A 17,455-nucleotide genomic window follows, 5' to 3' on the forward strand; every position below is an offset into this window, starting at 1 on the left:
GCAGTGTTCAGATGTTTGTTTAGGTTTTGGTTGGAAGGATAATGCCCTCCTCTTTCCTCAAGCACAGCCCTCTCTGGGATAGGGTAAATACTACATGGAGCAGACCAACGTCAGAATGGAAAAATGCAAGTGGGGCCGTTAAGTTTCACTCCATGAGTGCCATGGGAAGGTTTAGGTTTTATTTTTAAGCTCTCATATGAGAATCCCATGGATATTTAGCTCTGTTCTACAGATGGGATCATAACATCACTCATAAATGTCCCTTTCCCCCAAATTTTCCACTTGATGACTAATTTGATTGTATAGTTAAATGTGCTGAACACTGCTAACCACAAACAGCAGCAATCTGACATCATAACAGGAGCAAACAGAGAAGTTTATCGTATATATATATATTTTTTTACATCTATTAGCAGCACCTGCACTGTCTCCTGAATGTCTAGGCATGTAATTTTCCTGCAAGTCTTGCATTAAGAGAGTCTTTCAGGTTCATTTGATCACCTGCATGGGTTATGCTGCTAGGATTACTCATGAGCAGACAGAGATGGAGCTATGTGCCTGGCCTAAAGCAATGCCTGAGCCTTTCAGAGCCACAGTGCCTTCTGGAAATAGATGGTGAATACTCCAGCTCAGTTTCTGGAGCTTTGGTTGTGTTCTAGGCTTCTCTGCCTTCACTGCCCTAAGCTCCCATGTATCCAGTCTTTGCCATTATTACCCTCTTGCTGAGATAGTTGCTATTAAGCCCTTGCTTACAAATCACAGGACAGAGTAAACGTTGTTTTCTAGGTTGTCTCCTGAGACTTGAGCTTAAAGTAAAACCATATGAGGAGACAAAGATCAAAAAACCACTGAAGGCAACAGAATAAATCGTCTCGAGCAGACAGCTGGATGAGTGTCAAACAAAGGAAGGAACAGCTGGATCAAGTAAAGCACAAGGAAAATTAGTTCCATCCTCAGGGGAAGGGAGAAAGATTTGTTTCTAAAGCCCAGAGCTGTGTGGGACCAACCATACCCGATAAAAGTTTTACATCAAAGTCAGACAGATCAGAAGGTCCCAGAGGGAGGGGAAGGAGAGGAGTGGGTGTTTGTAGTAACTGTGCAGGGAGAGTTATGGAGAGGAAGGAGGTGGAGTGTGAGCGTGGGGGAGAGCAGTGGGGAGGTGGGGAGTTAGGACTTGTAGGTGGAGTAACAGCAGAATATGAGCTGCTGTCCACAGCTTTCGGGGATGTAAATTGATGAGGTCATAGTGTTTTCCAGTTACCAAAAAAAAAAAAAAAAGAAAAAAGTTTTTTAAAAGTCTTCAACTTGTTTTTCAAGAGAGACGGAAACACGGAGAAGCTGAAGGAATGGAGCAACTAGCAAAACTCCTTCTGTGGCAGCTTTTGCTTCAGCAAAGTAAGCTCCTAGCTGGTCGGTGTGATGTTGCTTGTTTCTGTTTCAGCTGCAGAGGATGGGGCTGGAGATTAGATAGCTTCTGAGCTGTTATCTTTGTCAGGGTTTGCTCAGATTCCCTGTTCAGCTGGGTTGGGTCTGCGAGGGGAAAGATTTATGGAGTTCTCAGGCTTTTCTGAGAGGAAGGGAGAGAATGGAGAAACGCTTGAGGTTAAGTGCTACTTCATTCAGCGTGTTTGTGCAGTTTATTTCTTCCGGGCAGTTACCTTAACTGTAAGTTCAAAAGCAGTAAGCTTAAAGGAGAGTACTGTAAATTTTGGATAGTTTTAGAGTTACAGGCTCCAAGGGTATTTTATACTTTTGAAGAGGCAGAAGCAGCTGATACGTGTGTGCATTCAGGATGGAGGTACAAAGGAATGTTTTTATTCCCTGTCCGCATAAAGACAGATAGGAATTCACTTAGACATTAAGGTATGGGAGAGGGATGAGGACAGGTGTGACGGGTGCACAGTAACAGAGTGACTTAGACATTTTCCTCTACCATCGTTTTCTGTAGGAGATGAAATCAGATCCAGTGTTGTGAGAGCCTGAGTCCAAACTGAGCAGAGAGATCTCAGTCAGCAATGCTTGGAAGGCAGGAGAGGATAAATTGTAAAACCCCAGCAAGTGTACCTTTGCAAGACCCTGGGGTCTAAGGAAGCAATGTGGAATTACAGCTCTAAGTATGGCAAGCCCTCATTCCAGGTGCTGGCAGTAGGAAGTGAGGAGCACGAGCTTTTTGGGGAGCAGTGAGCCTTCTGCTTCTCACAGCCCTTCTTGAAAAGCAGTGGCTTGCCACCTGAGCCTCTCAAAATTCCTCGGGATGCAGGTGGAGTTGAGTTCTCAGTTTGGTCCCTGTTTAATACAGCTCTCGTGTCACCAAATCGTCCCCAATGCTGCGATGTCTAAGGGCAAGGAATGGAATCAGTCATAGGGACAGCAGTGTTAAAGTGGCTCAGAAAAGTAGTGTGGAGGGGGTGGATTAAACTGGGGGAAGGAAGAAAGGCCACGTGCTGTATTTCAGAAGCACCAACCAGTCCAGCTGCTCCCCAGTGTGGCTGAGCATGTTTGCAGTGCCTGGGGCAGGAACAGCAGGTTGGGTTGCTGCACAGCAGGTATCCCACCAAAGGATGGATGATCTCTCATGGACATCTTTGGGTGTATTTTGGAGAGAGAACTTGTCCATACGCCAGGGAGCCGTGATGCTGAGTGCTGCTGTACCCACCCAGATCAGGTTAGCGTAATGAGAGAAGGGAGGAAATCTGTGTCTCTGTGTTTGCTGAGACCATCCTGCTTGGAGAAGCACCACACCCTCAAGTGTTAATGTCTTGCAAGGAGAAACAGGGCTGTGTTTGGAATGGCTCTGCAAGCTATTCCCAAGTGGGCCTGGAGCCAACGTGAAGTACACGAACCACAGAAGGGTTTACAAAGCTGAGCTAATATCCGAGCTGTCTGTGAGGAAGTTAGGACAGATCTGCGCGGTGGCCAAGGTGTGATTGGTTTCTTGTCCAGACAGGAGGCTTTTTCCTTTCTGCTGAGGCAGCACATTCTTGCTTTTTGCCAACTTGCAGCACGTTCCTACCTGCAGTGAGGTGCAGGAATGGTTGGGGCTGGGTGGGCAGCCAGCAGTCCAGTGCAGGCATCCTTGAAAGCAGTATGCTCAGCTGGGGAGAGACTTCTTTTAAAATAAACGAGTACAGATAACTAAGTCCAGTTCAAAGCCTGGCTTGTCCATCAGTTGGCTTTGTAGGGAAAACTTTGTTTAGAGGAGGGACTTTATTGCTCACCATCTTCCATCTCTGCATGTTTGGTCCTTGGTGGTACTTCTGGCTACTGATCTGGGGTTTAAAAAGTGGCTGTGACGACAGTGCTGAGTTCATTTGTGTGGCTGTCACCTTGATGTGACTGTCACAAACCATGATGGCCTCTCAGACACTCTGTCAGCTCCCTGAAGAGTCAGGATAGAGCCTCTGCCATTCTCTAGAAGTATTTGGAAATAGCTTGTTAGCACAAGCTTCTGTTTTGGAGATAATTGCGTAATAACCCTATGGAGACCATTAAATCTCCTGCAGAAGCAGTGGGATTTATGGGAAAAATAAAGGATCTGACACACAGAGTGTTCCTGAAGAGTGTGTCCTTTCTCTGGGCCGACTTGGCACTGCCTCAGTGCTCTGGGACAGACCAGGAGATAGCAGGGAAGGTGTGCAAAGGAACAGTGGGTTGAGACAATGGGCTCAGCTCACGTTCCCGTTGGGATGTGACCCTCATTGCTGCAGGGGGTATTGGGTTTGTCTTCCTTCCCTCCCCACAGTGGGGACTTCAGTGATGCCTGTTGTCCTGGAAGATGCTGGCATCAGTGGCAAAGCCCTCACCGTGTGCCACCTGGCACTCAGGCTGCTGCCTACAGTGTTTGCTGTTTCTTTTTCTGTGCTGCTGTTCTTCACTGTGAGACAGGAACTCGGTGGTTTCATTAGCACAAGCTTCTGCCTCTGCCAGCAGCTATCTCCGGGAGAAGAGGAGCTGTGCTCTTGTTCAGGCAAGACTCAAGGGGCAGATTTCTGTTTGAACTGCTCTGAGGACAGAGCCTCAAGATCCCCAAGTATGTAAGATGTCTTTCAGAGCCTGAGGCTTTTACTTGTCGTTTGCTTGCAGTTTTTGTGGCCTAATTCTTTACTATGAAAGTGGCAGGGATTCAAGCAGTAAGAGCTGGCCCTGCCTTTTACAAGGGATTAGGAAACTCGCAGGCTGCTTTCCTCTTCCTATACTGTGGGACCAGCAGAATACTTTGGAGATCCCACTGAGAGGCATGCTGAGGCTGCAGAGAACAAGTCAGGGGGATAGCAGATAGATGTCTGTCTCTTTTTTTTTCTTAAGTATAACACACAGAGAGAGGTCAAAGCGATTATCCTTCACATGGAACTGGAAATTTTAAAATGAAAGCTGCTGTTGCCAACTCTTAAGGTATTTGGTGGTTTTGAAGCTGCTGGAGTCGTGTGATCACAAAAGACTGAGCTTCCATTAGGTGCATAAGTAATCCTTGATTTTATACTTGCAGATTGGGAAGTGACTCACCAATATAACTGCTTCCAGTCTGTCCCAGTCCTGTAGCTCATGAACTGTTAATTTTGCTGGTTTATGGATATATTGCTGGTTATGTTCAGTAGCAGATGTGTTACACCAACAATAACGTTGGAAGCAGGCTGCGGGGGCATGTCTTTCTCTGGAATGCACTTTGGGTCTCACATAACAGAGCAAATCTCATATCATATTTAACTACTGCTCTGTGTCCAGTTTATTAAAAACCAGTTGGTTTAAATTCCATTTTCTCCAGGCATATAAGAGATCAGAGGCATTCCAGATTCCTTTGATTTATAAGCTATTTCACTTACAGCCATCTCAAATAACTCAGTGTATGCGTTCAGATTTCCAGCGTTGATGGGGAATCATCACAATCAGTTCTGCTTTCTTTGTGTTGTGGAGTTCCCATGGCTCTTGTAAAGCCTGCAACATGTCTTTTCCCTTCTGTATCCTCCACAGCCTCAGCTGCTGGCTGCTGTGCTTCATCAGGCCAGCATCTTGCATGGGCTTTGTTCTAGCACACAGACTGACTGTCACCCAGGGCCATCTTCATGTGGCAGCGCCCACCAAGTCAAAATAGGAGGATGGTAAGAGGCAGGCAAGGCTTCAGTGGATGCTTTCCCTTTTCCTATAAGGAAGCAATGTCCCCTGGCCACTGAAGGGCACTTCTGGAAGGACGCTGGTGTTCTGCCAGGACCCCAGTAGCCAACCTGGCCCCCGTGGATGGGGCAGAGAGGGCTGGGTGGTCCCTGCCATGCCAGCAGGGCCAGCACAGCATGCATGAGGTGCAGAAGCAGCAGGACAGGCTGCTGAGCAGACTGCATTAGGCTTAGGGGGATGTCTGTCAGTTGTTAGGTTTATGGCGCTGCATTTGAGTGTTTTTTACATTAACGTGCAAGAGGAAAGGAGGAAAGTAAATGCATTCCTGTTGCTCAGCCAGAAGAGGATGTTTCTGCAGCACCAAATGAGCTTGCTGTCAATGAGCATTAAAGCAAGGCTCTGGAAGCACTGGCTGTGCAGCCAGCCAGCTCACTTCCTAGCACGCAAGCTGCCACGCGTGTTGTGATGCCATGCTGTTCCCTTGTCACGCTGCAGATGCCACCAGCTCTGGCACAGGGGCAGCACTGGCAGAGCTTGACAGCTTGTTGGATTTTACCATCAGGTGTTTTGCAGCCCATTAGCAGACACCGTCAAATAATGGGATTATAATGTCTCGGTATGATGTCTTTTCTTATATCCAGAGCTGTATGGGCTCTGTCCAAGGGATTTATGTTCTTTGTGATGCTGAGATTGCAAATGTAGAAAGAGTATTTTACATTTGGAGTGTCTTTGAGCTGGCAGTTCAGCAGAGAGTGCTGCTCACTTTTGTTCTGAGGTGCCACTGCTCAGTGTTTTGCGATAGGAGAAGAAACAGAGTTTATTCTCAGCCCATGCATTGATGGTGTTGTTAAAATAGCCCCGATCTGGAGTTAATTTATTTTCTTTTGAATGGAATAAATTCCAGGGCTGAAAAAAAAATGCAGCTTTTGTTGGGAGGGCATTGTGCCTATGACATTAGCAGGACAAAACATCTAATTATCTTGCTGGAATGCACTTGGACTTGACTGATTAGAGAGATGAATGATGTCATTGTGTTAGGAATCTAATTTGTGCTCTCAAAGCACGATGCCAGGAGACCTCTCAGACCCCTCCTACACAAAAAGCAGGAGGGATGGGGCCAGGGAGATGCAGAAACAAAGGCATCAGTTCATTTTGACAAAGTTCTTCTTGCATTCATCTGAGTCACACAAGTTGAGAGAGTTGTGGTTGCTTCCAGGGTGTTAATGGTCAACTGTGCAGACCAGGAATGTGAGCAGGGGGTGCTCTGGAGTGCTCACTCCCAATGTGTGTGTGTCTGGCAGCAATGTGTGCCACAAGTGCAAAGCAGAACAGCCACATTGCATCACTCCCAGCTTGACAGGTTGTCTCAGCATCCTGCAGCATTCAGGGATTTAATTCCCTGGGTGGAATTAACCTCGCTATCAGTGATATAGGAGTTGGATTTGAATGGTGAGCCCAGGCCTGGGCTGTTGTTGGTTCTTTTCCCTCCTGACTGACCAGCCTTTGTGAAAGGATAGAGCATTTCTCTTTGTGTTAAAGAACTCCTTCTCCCAGGCAGCATGCACCAAGCAAGGTCTGAGTCTGTAGGCTTAACTCCGATATCCATGTTAAATAAGTGTGTTAACAACAAAGGGATGCAATAATAACAGAGGAGATGATTGCTCACCAGGAGTGCATTTGTATTTTTTTTGCTTCTTAATTTTGACATTCTTTTTTTCTGCTTTAACAGGTTCTGTTGTTTATTTATACTCAGGTGAGTGACATCTTTGTAATCTACATGGGTTTTTGTCACCATAAGAAGAAATTTGGCATTATGAAATCAGAGCCCATGTGATAAGGGTTTTATGGGTAACTGCTGTAGGCACCAGCCACGCACATCATGAGCTAGTGCCTCTAAACTCTGATTTAACTGAGCATTAGGACTAGGAAAAGATAGGTACAACAGGTAAAATTTAGGATCCTGATAGTAGATACTGTTTTTGCTGGTGGTTTTTAATTGTTTTAATTATTATTATCATTTATTTATTGTATATCTCCATTAGAGAGCTCCTTGTTGGTCTTAAAAGTTACTATCTTTTGGATTAGTTTCTTCTGGGTGCAGAGACTCTAGAGCAGAACCTAATTTTACTCTAGCCCCTTGTTTAAACGTCACCACTCTGATGACTTTATTCTTTCTTTTGCTCCTTGCCCTCAGTCCCAGCTGATGCCTCAAACCCAGACAGTGTTGTAGTGTCAGTGTTAAATATCAGTGCTACACGGGGGTCACAGGCTGTCCTGCCCTGCAAGAGTTACCGCATGGTGTGGACCCAGGACCGCCTGAACGACCGCCAGCGTGTGGTGCACTGGGATGTGTACAGCACCTACTATGGAGATAACAAGATGGAGAGGCTGTGTGACATGTACTCAGCAGGAGATCAGCGTGTCTACAGCTCCTACAACCAAGGGAGGATATTAATGCCCCAGAATGCGTTTACAGATGGCAACTTCTCGCTGGTGATCAAAGGTACTAAACAGAATCTTTTTATCTTTTCTCCCTAAGCTTTGCAAAGGTCTTTTTGCTTCCATGCAAGCATTTGTTAAATAGCACAAATGACAGAAGTAGTTGGCTCAGCGTGAAGCATTCAACTTGTTCTCTCTTCTCTCTCATATTAGATGTTGCAGAGAGTGATGCAGGGGTTTATTCGTGTAATCTTCACCATCACTACTGCCACTTATATGAAACTGTGAAAATTCAACTAGATATTACCAAGAAAGGTAGGTGTGACAGCATGGTGTCCCTTTCTGCAAGGGAAAGTCTGGCAGCTGAAATCCAGTGGCCCCCAGGACTGAGTTGAATTCACAGTGGGGCTTCTGTGCTGATTCACAATAGATAGTGCATGCTATTCTGCTACTGTCAGAGAGCACTGTGGATGTAGGCTTTTTACCCATGCCTTCTCTGTTGTAGCTCAGCACACAGGTGCCACGAGAGTCTTGCAGTGCATCAGTAGACAGCAGTGCTCACTGGTTAGCTAACTGGGCTGTCAGTGCTCCAGTAATAAAACATTCTTAGTAACAATCCATCATGGGTCAAGTTAGCCACAAAGATCTGCCTTGTAACACGGGTTGCTGAGCTTAGCCTTAAGGAGCCTGTAGTTAAAAAAAAAAAAAAACAAAAAACAAAACATAAGGGAGTTTCTAAGGGCTCTTGGTACCACAGTGTGTGTACACCACACAAGCATCACTATTTAATGTAGATAGTGTTATTTAAATCCACCTACACGTAGTGCACAGTGAGGTTGCTGGGGCTGATGGTGCTGGGAAGCTGCTGAGTTGTCTAAAAGACTGATGGATAGAAGTGCACCCCTGCTGCTGTTCTCACAGCCTCTATGCAGTGGGAACACCCAGGCTGGCCTGTGGGCCCTAGTCTGCTCATCTGTGTTTTGATTCTTCTGTTATTCCTTTCTCAAGAACAAAACACAGAACAGTGTTCCATGAACTTCAGTAATTAGGGTATTTGTGGGTAGGAAAACATTTCCTGCTTGGAGAATCGAGACGCAGCATATTGAAGATGAAGTCTGTTATTCTTATTCCATTCATGGTCTGTTGTGAGAATGTTCTTCCTGCGTTCTGAAGAGATGAAATGTCACTTATAAGGAAAGGAAATGGCTGTGCTTAGCACACCAGCCTGGGGTGTGGAAGACACTGGTGCAGTTGTTCACTAACTGCTGAAACGAGTGTGAGTGAGGTACAGTATCCCTGTGGCACTTCAGGATCTTTGGAGGGGATTATATATAGGATTGCAGGGTCTGAGAGCAACCTTAGAGGTGCTTGGGTGTCCTTAAGTGTAAGACAGTGTGTGAAGTGTGCGTGTCACCTCCACAGCCAAAGCAGCAAAGGAGTACTGGGACGGAGAGAAGGCTGTGATTGTTGCCTTGGAAGGCAGTACTGTGATGCTCCCTTGTGTCAACCGAAACCACATCTGGACTGAACGGCACAGTGAGGAGGAGCAGCAAGTGGTCCACTGGGACAGGCAGCCCCCAGGGGTCCCCCATGACCGCGCTGACCGCCTCATTGACCTGTACGCCTCTGGTGAGCGCCGCTCCTACGGACCCCTCTTCATCCGTCAGAAGATGAACATCACTGACACAGCCTTTGCCCTGGGTGACTTTTCCCTGCGAATTTCTGAGCTGGAGAATGCAGATGAAGGCACTTACTCCTGCCACCTGCACCACCACTACTGCGGCCTGCACGAGCGCAGGATCTACCAGGTCTTTGTGACGGAGCCAGTGAGAGAGAAGAAGGTGGTGAACCTCACCACTCACAACACTGCCCCGGCCGTAGGTGAGCGGCTTCTGGCAGTGGTTCTGACTGCAGGAGGGGGGAGGGAGTGTGGTCAAGGCAAACCTGTGCCCTGCAGAAGTGCCACAGACACCACTGAAGTGAAGGTGCCACTCGAAGCAATGCTGGGGTTTCCTGTATGGTTTCTCCTAGTTGATCCAGGAGTTAATTCCTGCCCTTAAATCAGAGTAAGATGAGGTCGTGCCTCCCTCCCTCACTACTAGTGTGGAGCTCTCCTGTGTAGGCTGGATTCTTACCAAGCCATTCCCATTACAATGGTGTACCTGGAGCTACATTCTTCAAGATATTAGTGACGATTCTCTGATGTTGCTTTAACACTGAGCTGCACCCAGAGTGGAGTGTCCCACCCACCGGGGCTAATTACCCCGCCTGCTGTGCTGGAGTGACATCATGTCCTGCTGCTGTTTGCTCTGCTCTCAGCAGCTCTGCAGCCCTCTCTGCTCTGCAGTGCTTAAATGCCCTAAGGCAAGCAAGCTGTTTTTCTAACAGACTCTCTGTTCTGCTTACTTTTATGAAACAGGAGAGGGTGTGGAGTAGGGGGTCTGTTCTGTGCTGCCTTTGCTGTTACAACATGCCCCTGTTTGCATAAGAGCTTCCCTCCTTACTGCACAGGGGTTCAGGCTGCACCAGGTGCCAGACTGCACAATCAACCACCAGGAATTTTCCTCCACCCTTCAGCTTTTTTTCTTTTTTTTTTCCTTAAGCCAATTTTCACATTTTCCACTGGAGTGAGCTATCATTTGACAGCCTGTCCAAACCCCAAACCATCATGCTGAGTTCAGGCAGAAAAATAAAATCTCAAGTTTTAAAATATATATATGTATATGATATATACGTATAGATGAAAGTCCCTTAGGTATAGTTCCATGCTAACATTTTTTAATACTCATTGAGGCTTAATATTTATTGGCTGCTTACTACATAATTTGGATATGTTTCATACATTTTTAAATAGATCTATTCTTCTGTAGCAATTAGGTTTTTTTTCAAGACACAGAAGCCCAAACCTCCCCACTGGCACTAAGGCTGGTGTCCAGAAATCCTGGCTGTACTGAAGAGGGCTGGCCATTGTGGCTGTGCTGACACAGGAACCAGAACACACAAGTGCCAGTGTCCCTCCATCTGGCTCTTTTGTTGCCCTTGAGCCCTATCAGAACCCACTGTGCAGGTGGAAAATACATCCTGCTTTCACTGTCGCCCACCCAGGAATCTGTTCCTCTCACTGTCCTGGTTGTGGCTGAGTAGTTACCACCTGCCCAGCTGGTAGATCCTGTAGGTAATACAGCCTGCTGGGGCTCTCTTGGTTTGGAAGGAATTTGCCTTCCTGAGAAAAGCCATTCCCACCACCAGAAAGAGCAGACTTCGAGGAGATTTGTCCCCTAGGGGCAGGGAAGGATCAGCTGGTCTGAGAGCACCATGCACAAAAATGTGCTGAGTCGATGGGAACAGGGAAAGGAGCTGAGATGCTGGAGTGCCTTTCTCAAGCCCCTCGCTGATGAACGGCCTGTTTGTATATAGCAGCAAAGGCTGAGATGTTGCCTCTCTCTGTGAAGAGCCGTGCAGAGCTTTCCTGGGCTGTAACTTAAAGCCAAAATGAAACATCAGGAGATAACAAAAGCAGAGCAATGAGATTTATTTATTTTTTTTTTCAGCGAGCAGCTATCATTTCTGGCATAACTCCAAGGCTCAGAGCTGTTTCCAGACAGGAAATTTCATCCTGTTTTGAACTATAAACATGGGTTCAATTCTCTTCCCAAGTCCCAGCAGAATAAATGTGTTGTACGTCTACTAATTTAGTGTATTTTTACTCTGCGTTTATTTTGGAGCGAGTGATTGCAGAATAGCATATCTTGCTTATTGCAGAACTATGCTCAGCCCTTGCTAGCCTAGAAAAGAAAATGGGTCACATACCCAGCAGTCATGAGCTGTCATGGTGGAGCTCTCTCCGTGTTCCAGTTCAGATCCTAACCCTACCCTGCAGTACTGTGGGAAAGCAAAGAGCCAGGAACAGGATGCATTTAGGTCTGCTGGCTCAATGGCTGCTCCAGTGGCTACCATCTCATTATGGCAGCAGCTGAAGGAGCCCTTCATGGTGCAGAGGTTTGTTAAAGTAGAACTGTCACATACACTGTTTGCAGCTTTACAAGTGGCTTTTTTGGTTTGGTATTTCTTAGTGGTAAAAAACACATGGTAGCTTTGAGCAGGAGAGGCAGGACACAGAAAGCATCCAGCATCTAGAGATCTGTTGGTTAGCTTAACAAGCTGCTTGCCTGCCCTGCTGCATTGGAGGGTGAGGCTGGACAAAATCAGTGCTCTTGGTGCTGGGCTTTTTTGTGGGGAATATTGTGTTTCTGGACTCTGCCTATTTATAGTACTGTGCTGATGGAAATGAGCAGTTTCTAACATTCCCAAACGGCCTCAAAAGGAAAACCAGCTGTTGAAATAATGATGAACTTGCTGGCTTAGCTCGACTGCGACATTCTTGTTCATGCTGATCTGTTCTGACCTTAACTGGTGCTGGAGATGTCGCTTCACTTAAAGAGGAATGCCAGCATGCTGCTGGGGAAGTCTGTGTTTGTTGGGATACAATTAGCTGGACACAAAACCACGTATCCTCGTCGATAACAAATGAGACCATCTGCCTGACTCTCATCCCTATGACTATTTAGTCCCAGTAACGTAGCTTGTTATTGGCTTGTTTGCTTGAGACAGGCTCACTTCAGAAGACACCAGCTGAATGGCATTGTGACTTACAGGGATGTTTTCCCAGTCTTTCCCCTGGTTCCCTCTGACTAGGTATGGGGTTAAACTCCCAGGAGGATGGTGGTCAGAGCTCTGTGCTGGTGCACTCAGCTCTGTTCTGAAGAGAAAAGCCTCCCACAACACAGTGCGTCCTATGGGTTTGCGGTCTGTGCCCGGATTTCTCCAGTCCTCTGACAGTTGCAAGCAGAGGAGTTGCTCTCTTTGTATGTGCAACACATTGACCTATTTATTTGAGACCTACAAAAAATGTTCCACGTAAAAGTTTAGAGTTACCCTTTCCTGTGCTGAGGAACTGCAGCGTTGCTGCACCCGCAAGTGGAATGGAATCTTGGCTTTTCTTTGTGGGATTTTATTTTATTTATTGATTTTTATTTGATTTAAAAGGGAACTCATTCTCTGGCATTGAAAATTCCTCCCACTCTGTAAATTACAACCCTTAGCTGGGAGTGGCTGCTTCATACTTCAGCTGTCTGGAGCCGAAATGATGTGGTATGCGTGTTGCAAGGGACCCAGAAGAGGGCTGTGCTACCCCAGAGCAACTCTGGGCTCTGTTGTGGCTTCTTGCTGGACTTGCCCTCTGCAGTAAACAAGAGCAGCACTCTGATAAGCAGGCAGCAGCAATGGCATGTGCGATGGCCACTGAACATGCTTTTCAGTTCACATGTGGACCCACCTGCAAACATTCTTTGCTTTGAATGCCAGTTACAATTATTGCCTTGTTTTCCTTTTCTTCTGCACTCAGATCCAAACGTTGTCAGGGGCCACAACGTGATCAACGTCATCATCCCTGAGGGCCGCATCCACTTCTTCCAGCAGCTGGGCTACGTCCTGGCGACGCTGTTGCTCTTCATTGTCCTGCTCATCATCGTTGTCTTCATCACCCGCAAGCGTCGGCAGAGAGGTGAGTGCTGGAAAATGCCATCTCTGGAGTTCTGGGGAATATCCCGTGGCAGGAGAGGTGATTCTGCAAATAATTACTGTGCAGCACAGTGCTTATTGAAAGCATCACAGCAGAGAGGGCCGAATAGCTGCTGTGTGTTGCTGTTGTCGGTGGTATCTGGGAGGTGTTGGTTGGGTTGGGTGTTAACTGCTCATTCTATTTCTTCTCTCTGTTTAGGTTATGAATACAACGTGAAGAAATATGGAGAGTAAGTATCCTTACAGAGTCTACTGTCTGTAAGTAGACTACATAAAAATGAACTTATTGGTCCCTTGCCTCTGCTGTCATTAACAGCCTAAAGCAGCTGACATCTGTTTAGCAAGAATAAAGCCACCTACAGCACATGCTCTTTGGTAGAGTTTGTGTTTCAGAATCTAGTCATTATTAGGGAAATATACACTTGGTTAATGATTGAATATCAGGGAGCAACTTCCATGCTGTCAAAGTGTGGAAGGAGAGGATGGCTTGTAGGGATCATGTGGCAGTTGTATATTCTGTGGTTATAATTTGGGAACTGATTCGCAGATTATGTTTCTGTGAGATGTCATTAGGAGTTAAAGGAATAATGTGCAGATCTCCTGTAGACTCTGCTGTGAGATGGACCTGGGCCAAGACTGTTTCTGGGTCCCTTTATGTTTTATTACCCATAGTATAGCAGAAGGAATGGGAAAGTTCCAGAACAGATTGGTTCTCCATTTTTCTAGACTCTGGACAGATTTGTGAGGGGAAAGCAGACACACAGTCAGCTAGAGATCTCTTGGTGTTAGTAGAAAAGACAGTAAAAGCAAGAGAGAGGAGAAACAGATTTCCTAATAAGTAGTATGATCCTCTGAAATCTATTTGACAGGTTAAGGGCAAACACAGGAAAAATATCTGCGTGCAGTGGCTGCCAATGCTGTCATCTCTCTGTCATGCTTTCTCCAGGGAAGCTTTGTAGAGTCAGAAAAGGATTCTGCAGGGATTACTGTGGAAATCACCAGCATTTAACAAAGAATTAAATCCTCTATGAGTTTTTTCAGCTGTCCTCCAGATGTATAGCCCATAAACAATTTAAATTAAATTCTCTAGAAAGCTATTGTGGAAAAAAAAAATAAGTAAAAGGAGACAGTTATTTAGGGATGTGTCAGTAACCATTTTTCACTCTTGTTGATTTTTCAGGAAGGATGTAAATCTTAAAGAATTTACAGTCGACACAACAGATCTGACTCAGTACAAAAGTGAAGACTTCAGGCTGGGTGTGTATCAGCTAGCAACCATTTTCCAGACTTGTTGTAACTTAAGGACTCTTGAATGGCATTTCTGTGTTCATTTAGTTGTAGCTTAACCTCGTGTAAATGCACACTTAGGGGAATCTCATCCCTAGTAAGGGTACAACCTTTAAATGAACAAGCTGACATCATTTGGGTGTCAAGCTATAGAACTGCTGTAATGACCCCAGAGAGCAAAGGGCAGATAACAAAAGTTGAAATAAGGAACAAAGGAATTGCAGAGAGTGAGTTGCAAAGCAGGACAGCAGCAAGTATGAATGGCTATCATGATGGAAGACTCTGTGATATCTATGAGGGAGCAGAGAGTTAAAGTGTGATTAGTACCAGGAAAAATAAAAACAAAAAAAAAAACAGTGTTAAGATGTAGCTTTTTCTTCTGCTGAGCAGTTGATTAACTCCATGAGTGACCCATAAAGATCTGGAGATGATAGGCATAGAGTACTTCAGGGAAGGGCTGATCCCTTGCTTGTAAAGCTTTGTTTTCTTTTAATATTCTAATGGCTGTCTGAATTACATACACTCCTCCCCTATACAGATTACAAAAACAACATCCTGAAGGAGAAGGCTGAGCAAGCCAGGAGTTTCCCAGCAAAGAACATTGATTTAGACAAAGGTAATAATGACCTGCTTCACCCTAATTGGTGGCTGTAGGAGCCTTCTGATGGGTTGGAGGAGGGAAAAGCACAGTACAGCAGTGAGCTGACCAAGCCACAGTCAAATGAAGAATGGTAAACATCATGACAAATGACAGCAGGAATGAGAAGGCAGTTCCCTTCCTATCCTTTCATCATGGAGCCACAAGATGCAAGTAGTGATTAGGCTTTTAAAAGCTTCTGACGTGACACGAATTTTTCTTCGTTGGAAAAAGAATGCCTAGCAGGGTTGGAATAGTGCATTCTATATTACAGCCTCAGAGAGATGCATCTCAAAAACGTACTGGCATGGTGTTTTAGAAGAAAATGCTGTGCAGAAGGGTGTTTTGAGTTGAATTAATTTACCAGCAGTAGGCAGTCACTGACTATCCAGCAAAACAGCTCCCTCCCTCCAGGGGCTGAATCTCCTTTCATTTGCTCAGACCTAACTCTGGGTACTATCTGTCAGTTTGCAGAGTTGCACTTATGACAAGTTTGTTTAGAATAAGGTTAGGTTCTGTGACTCCTTTCGTATGAATTTAGAACATATTAAATGTGTCTGAAATGGAATCAAGAAGGGAATGATCCAGAGAATCCATGGGTTGCCTTAGATCTGAAGGTCTTGATGCAGTTCTCATGATACTTTACATATGTTCTGCAGAGATGATCTGTGTAATAATTTATGTGCTATCATTCTCACTGTGAGATTTATGAAGAAGATACTAGAAACATGGCTGACTGCAAATGGTCACTTGTAACTGCACAGCTAATTCCATATCATTGTGTGTTTCTTTGGATGGTTTGAAGTTTCGGTCCAGATACTGATCTCCATTTCAATTTGCTTTCAGATTTCAGGAAGGAATATTGTAAATGAAGACATTCCCAAGCTGCTGGCTGGACCAGAAGCTTCAATCAAAGATAGATGGAAAAGAGATGCCTGTCATAATATCCCATCCCTCCAGTTACCACACTTTTTTCATGTAGAGTTTCTCCCCAGTAAGCATGAGGGTGTTTGCAAATGCTTTCTGAAAGAGTTATGCCATCTGTCTTGCGTGCATTTATGATGGGTTTGGGTTTACTTTTCTTCTCTTTTTCTCCCAGTCCTCCCTCCCTTTTTCTTTCTGATATTATTGTTGTTTTTATGCATCAATGATGTTTATGAGCTGAATCAGCAGACTTTTTGCTTTGATGTTACTGCTTTAAATAAACCAACCTGCAACACTAATCTTAGCCATCATTATATCAGGCATTTTTTTTCATGCAATGTATTCATTAGAAAAGTAATAGCAAAGCCTGATTGTGATCTCTCATATGCTGATGTACATTGAGAGGAACAGTACTGTCACTTAGCACTTTATACATTCCAGGTACAAAGAATTGCTTATTCAGCCCCTCACAAATAACAATATAAATACCTCATCTTACAAATGGGGAAATGTCAACATCCTCATTTTATGGGGGAAAGGGAGGCACATAGATCTAGTTGCCACCAAAGCAGTGCTGGGATCCAAAGAGCTCTGGATTCTAACTTTGTATTTCTCACTCTAAGCTTGTTTGTTGATTTGTTTTTGTTTCAGTGCAAACCAAATCAAATTTGTCAGGAGCAGATACTTTCAGCTGCAGTTGGAGGTGCAGTGCTGTAATGCCAGTGTCAGTTAGATCAGATCCAGAAAAATTATGGAGAGAGTTAAGCTCCTGTGTGGAATCTTGAGTATGATTTTCCTGCAGTCCTTGAGTGGATCCTCCCCACGCAGTTCTTATGAGCTCATCACAAAAAAAGGTATGATTACAGCACAGTTAGACTGACTGTTAAAAAGATGACTTCCACGAGCCAACCACGAGGAACAAGGCTAACACCATGTTCCACCAAATAGCCTGTCAGGCACTCTCATGGATCGTGGTCACCAAAGGGGAGCCAGGGAGGGATAGGAGTTTACTCTTGGAGGTTTTGATATTGTTCTCTGAGGAGTATACACCTGAGATAGCAGGGCTGTGGGCTGAAGGGGAGCTCTACATCTAATTCTACTGCTTCAGGTGGGGATGTTCAAAAGTTTGGAAGTCAATAAATGTTACAATACAAGCGAGGTGAAGTGTCGAGAAAGCCAGAGAATTTTAACAGCTCTATTCATGCTCTCTGACTGCTTGGGATATGCTGTGGCACCGTTCCCAAACCAGGACGCTTGTACAGAAGAGTTCAGAGTAGGGAGACTGAAAACTGGTGGTAAAGAGGGTGTGGGATTGAGCCTGGGTCCTTGTTTGCTTTCCCTTCTCCCAGAGTATTCAGCCATTCCTAGGTTGCCTTTGGCTGGATCTGACTGGAACCCAGGCTGCATTCCTGCAGGTGTGTAAGGCTGCTCTGGTTATTCCATCAGGGTGGCACAGTCTCGAATAATTGCCATTAATCT

The 17,455-nt window shown here is 45.3% G+C and overlaps 1 protein-coding gene across 1 annotated transcript; it reads left to right on the forward strand.

Annotated features, from left to right (window-relative positions):
- Window positions 1–575: 575 nt before the first annotated feature.
- On the forward strand, window positions 576–17,125 carry MXRA8 (matrix remodeling associated 8). Its single transcript, XM_065738008.1, has 10 exons — window positions 576–1,395; window positions 6,839–6,862; window positions 7,304–7,612; window positions 7,762–7,863; window positions 8,971–9,429; window positions 12,953–13,111; window positions 13,328–13,358; window positions 14,309–14,385; window positions 14,954–15,031; window positions 15,899–17,125. The coding sequence occupies exons 1-10, from the start codon at window positions 1,347–1,349 to the stop codon at window positions 15,922–15,924; spliced, it is 1,314 nt and encodes a 437-aa protein (XP_065594080.1). The 5' UTR covers window positions 576–1,346; the 3' UTR covers window positions 15,925–17,125.
- The last annotated feature ends 330 nt before the right edge of the window (window positions 17,126–17,455 follow it).

The sequence above is a fragment of the Cyrtonyx montezumae genome, unplaced genomic scaffold, assembly GCF_038088225.1.
Source record: "Cyrtonyx montezumae isolate F1298 unplaced genomic scaffold, pur_monq_1.0 scaffold_21, whole genome shotgun sequence".
In the NCBI taxonomy this organism is placed as follows: Eukaryota; Metazoa; Chordata; class Aves; order Galliformes; family Odontophoridae; genus Cyrtonyx; species Cyrtonyx montezumae.

Bases quoted from the DNA above. Each gene is read 5' to 3' on its own strand.
- MXRA8 (XM_065738008.1), top strand. From the start codon at position 1,347: ATGGAGCAACTAGCAAAACTCCTTCTGTGGCAGCTTTTGCTTCAGCAA. The intron at 6,863-7,303 runs GTGAGTGACATC...CCTTGCCCTCAG, and splicing joins TGTTGTTTATTTATACTCAG to TCCCAGCTGATGCCTCAAAC. The intron at 7,864-8,970 runs GTAGGTGTGACA...TCACCTCCACAG, and splicing joins ACTAGATATTACCAAGAAAG to CCAAAGCAGCAAAGGAGTAC.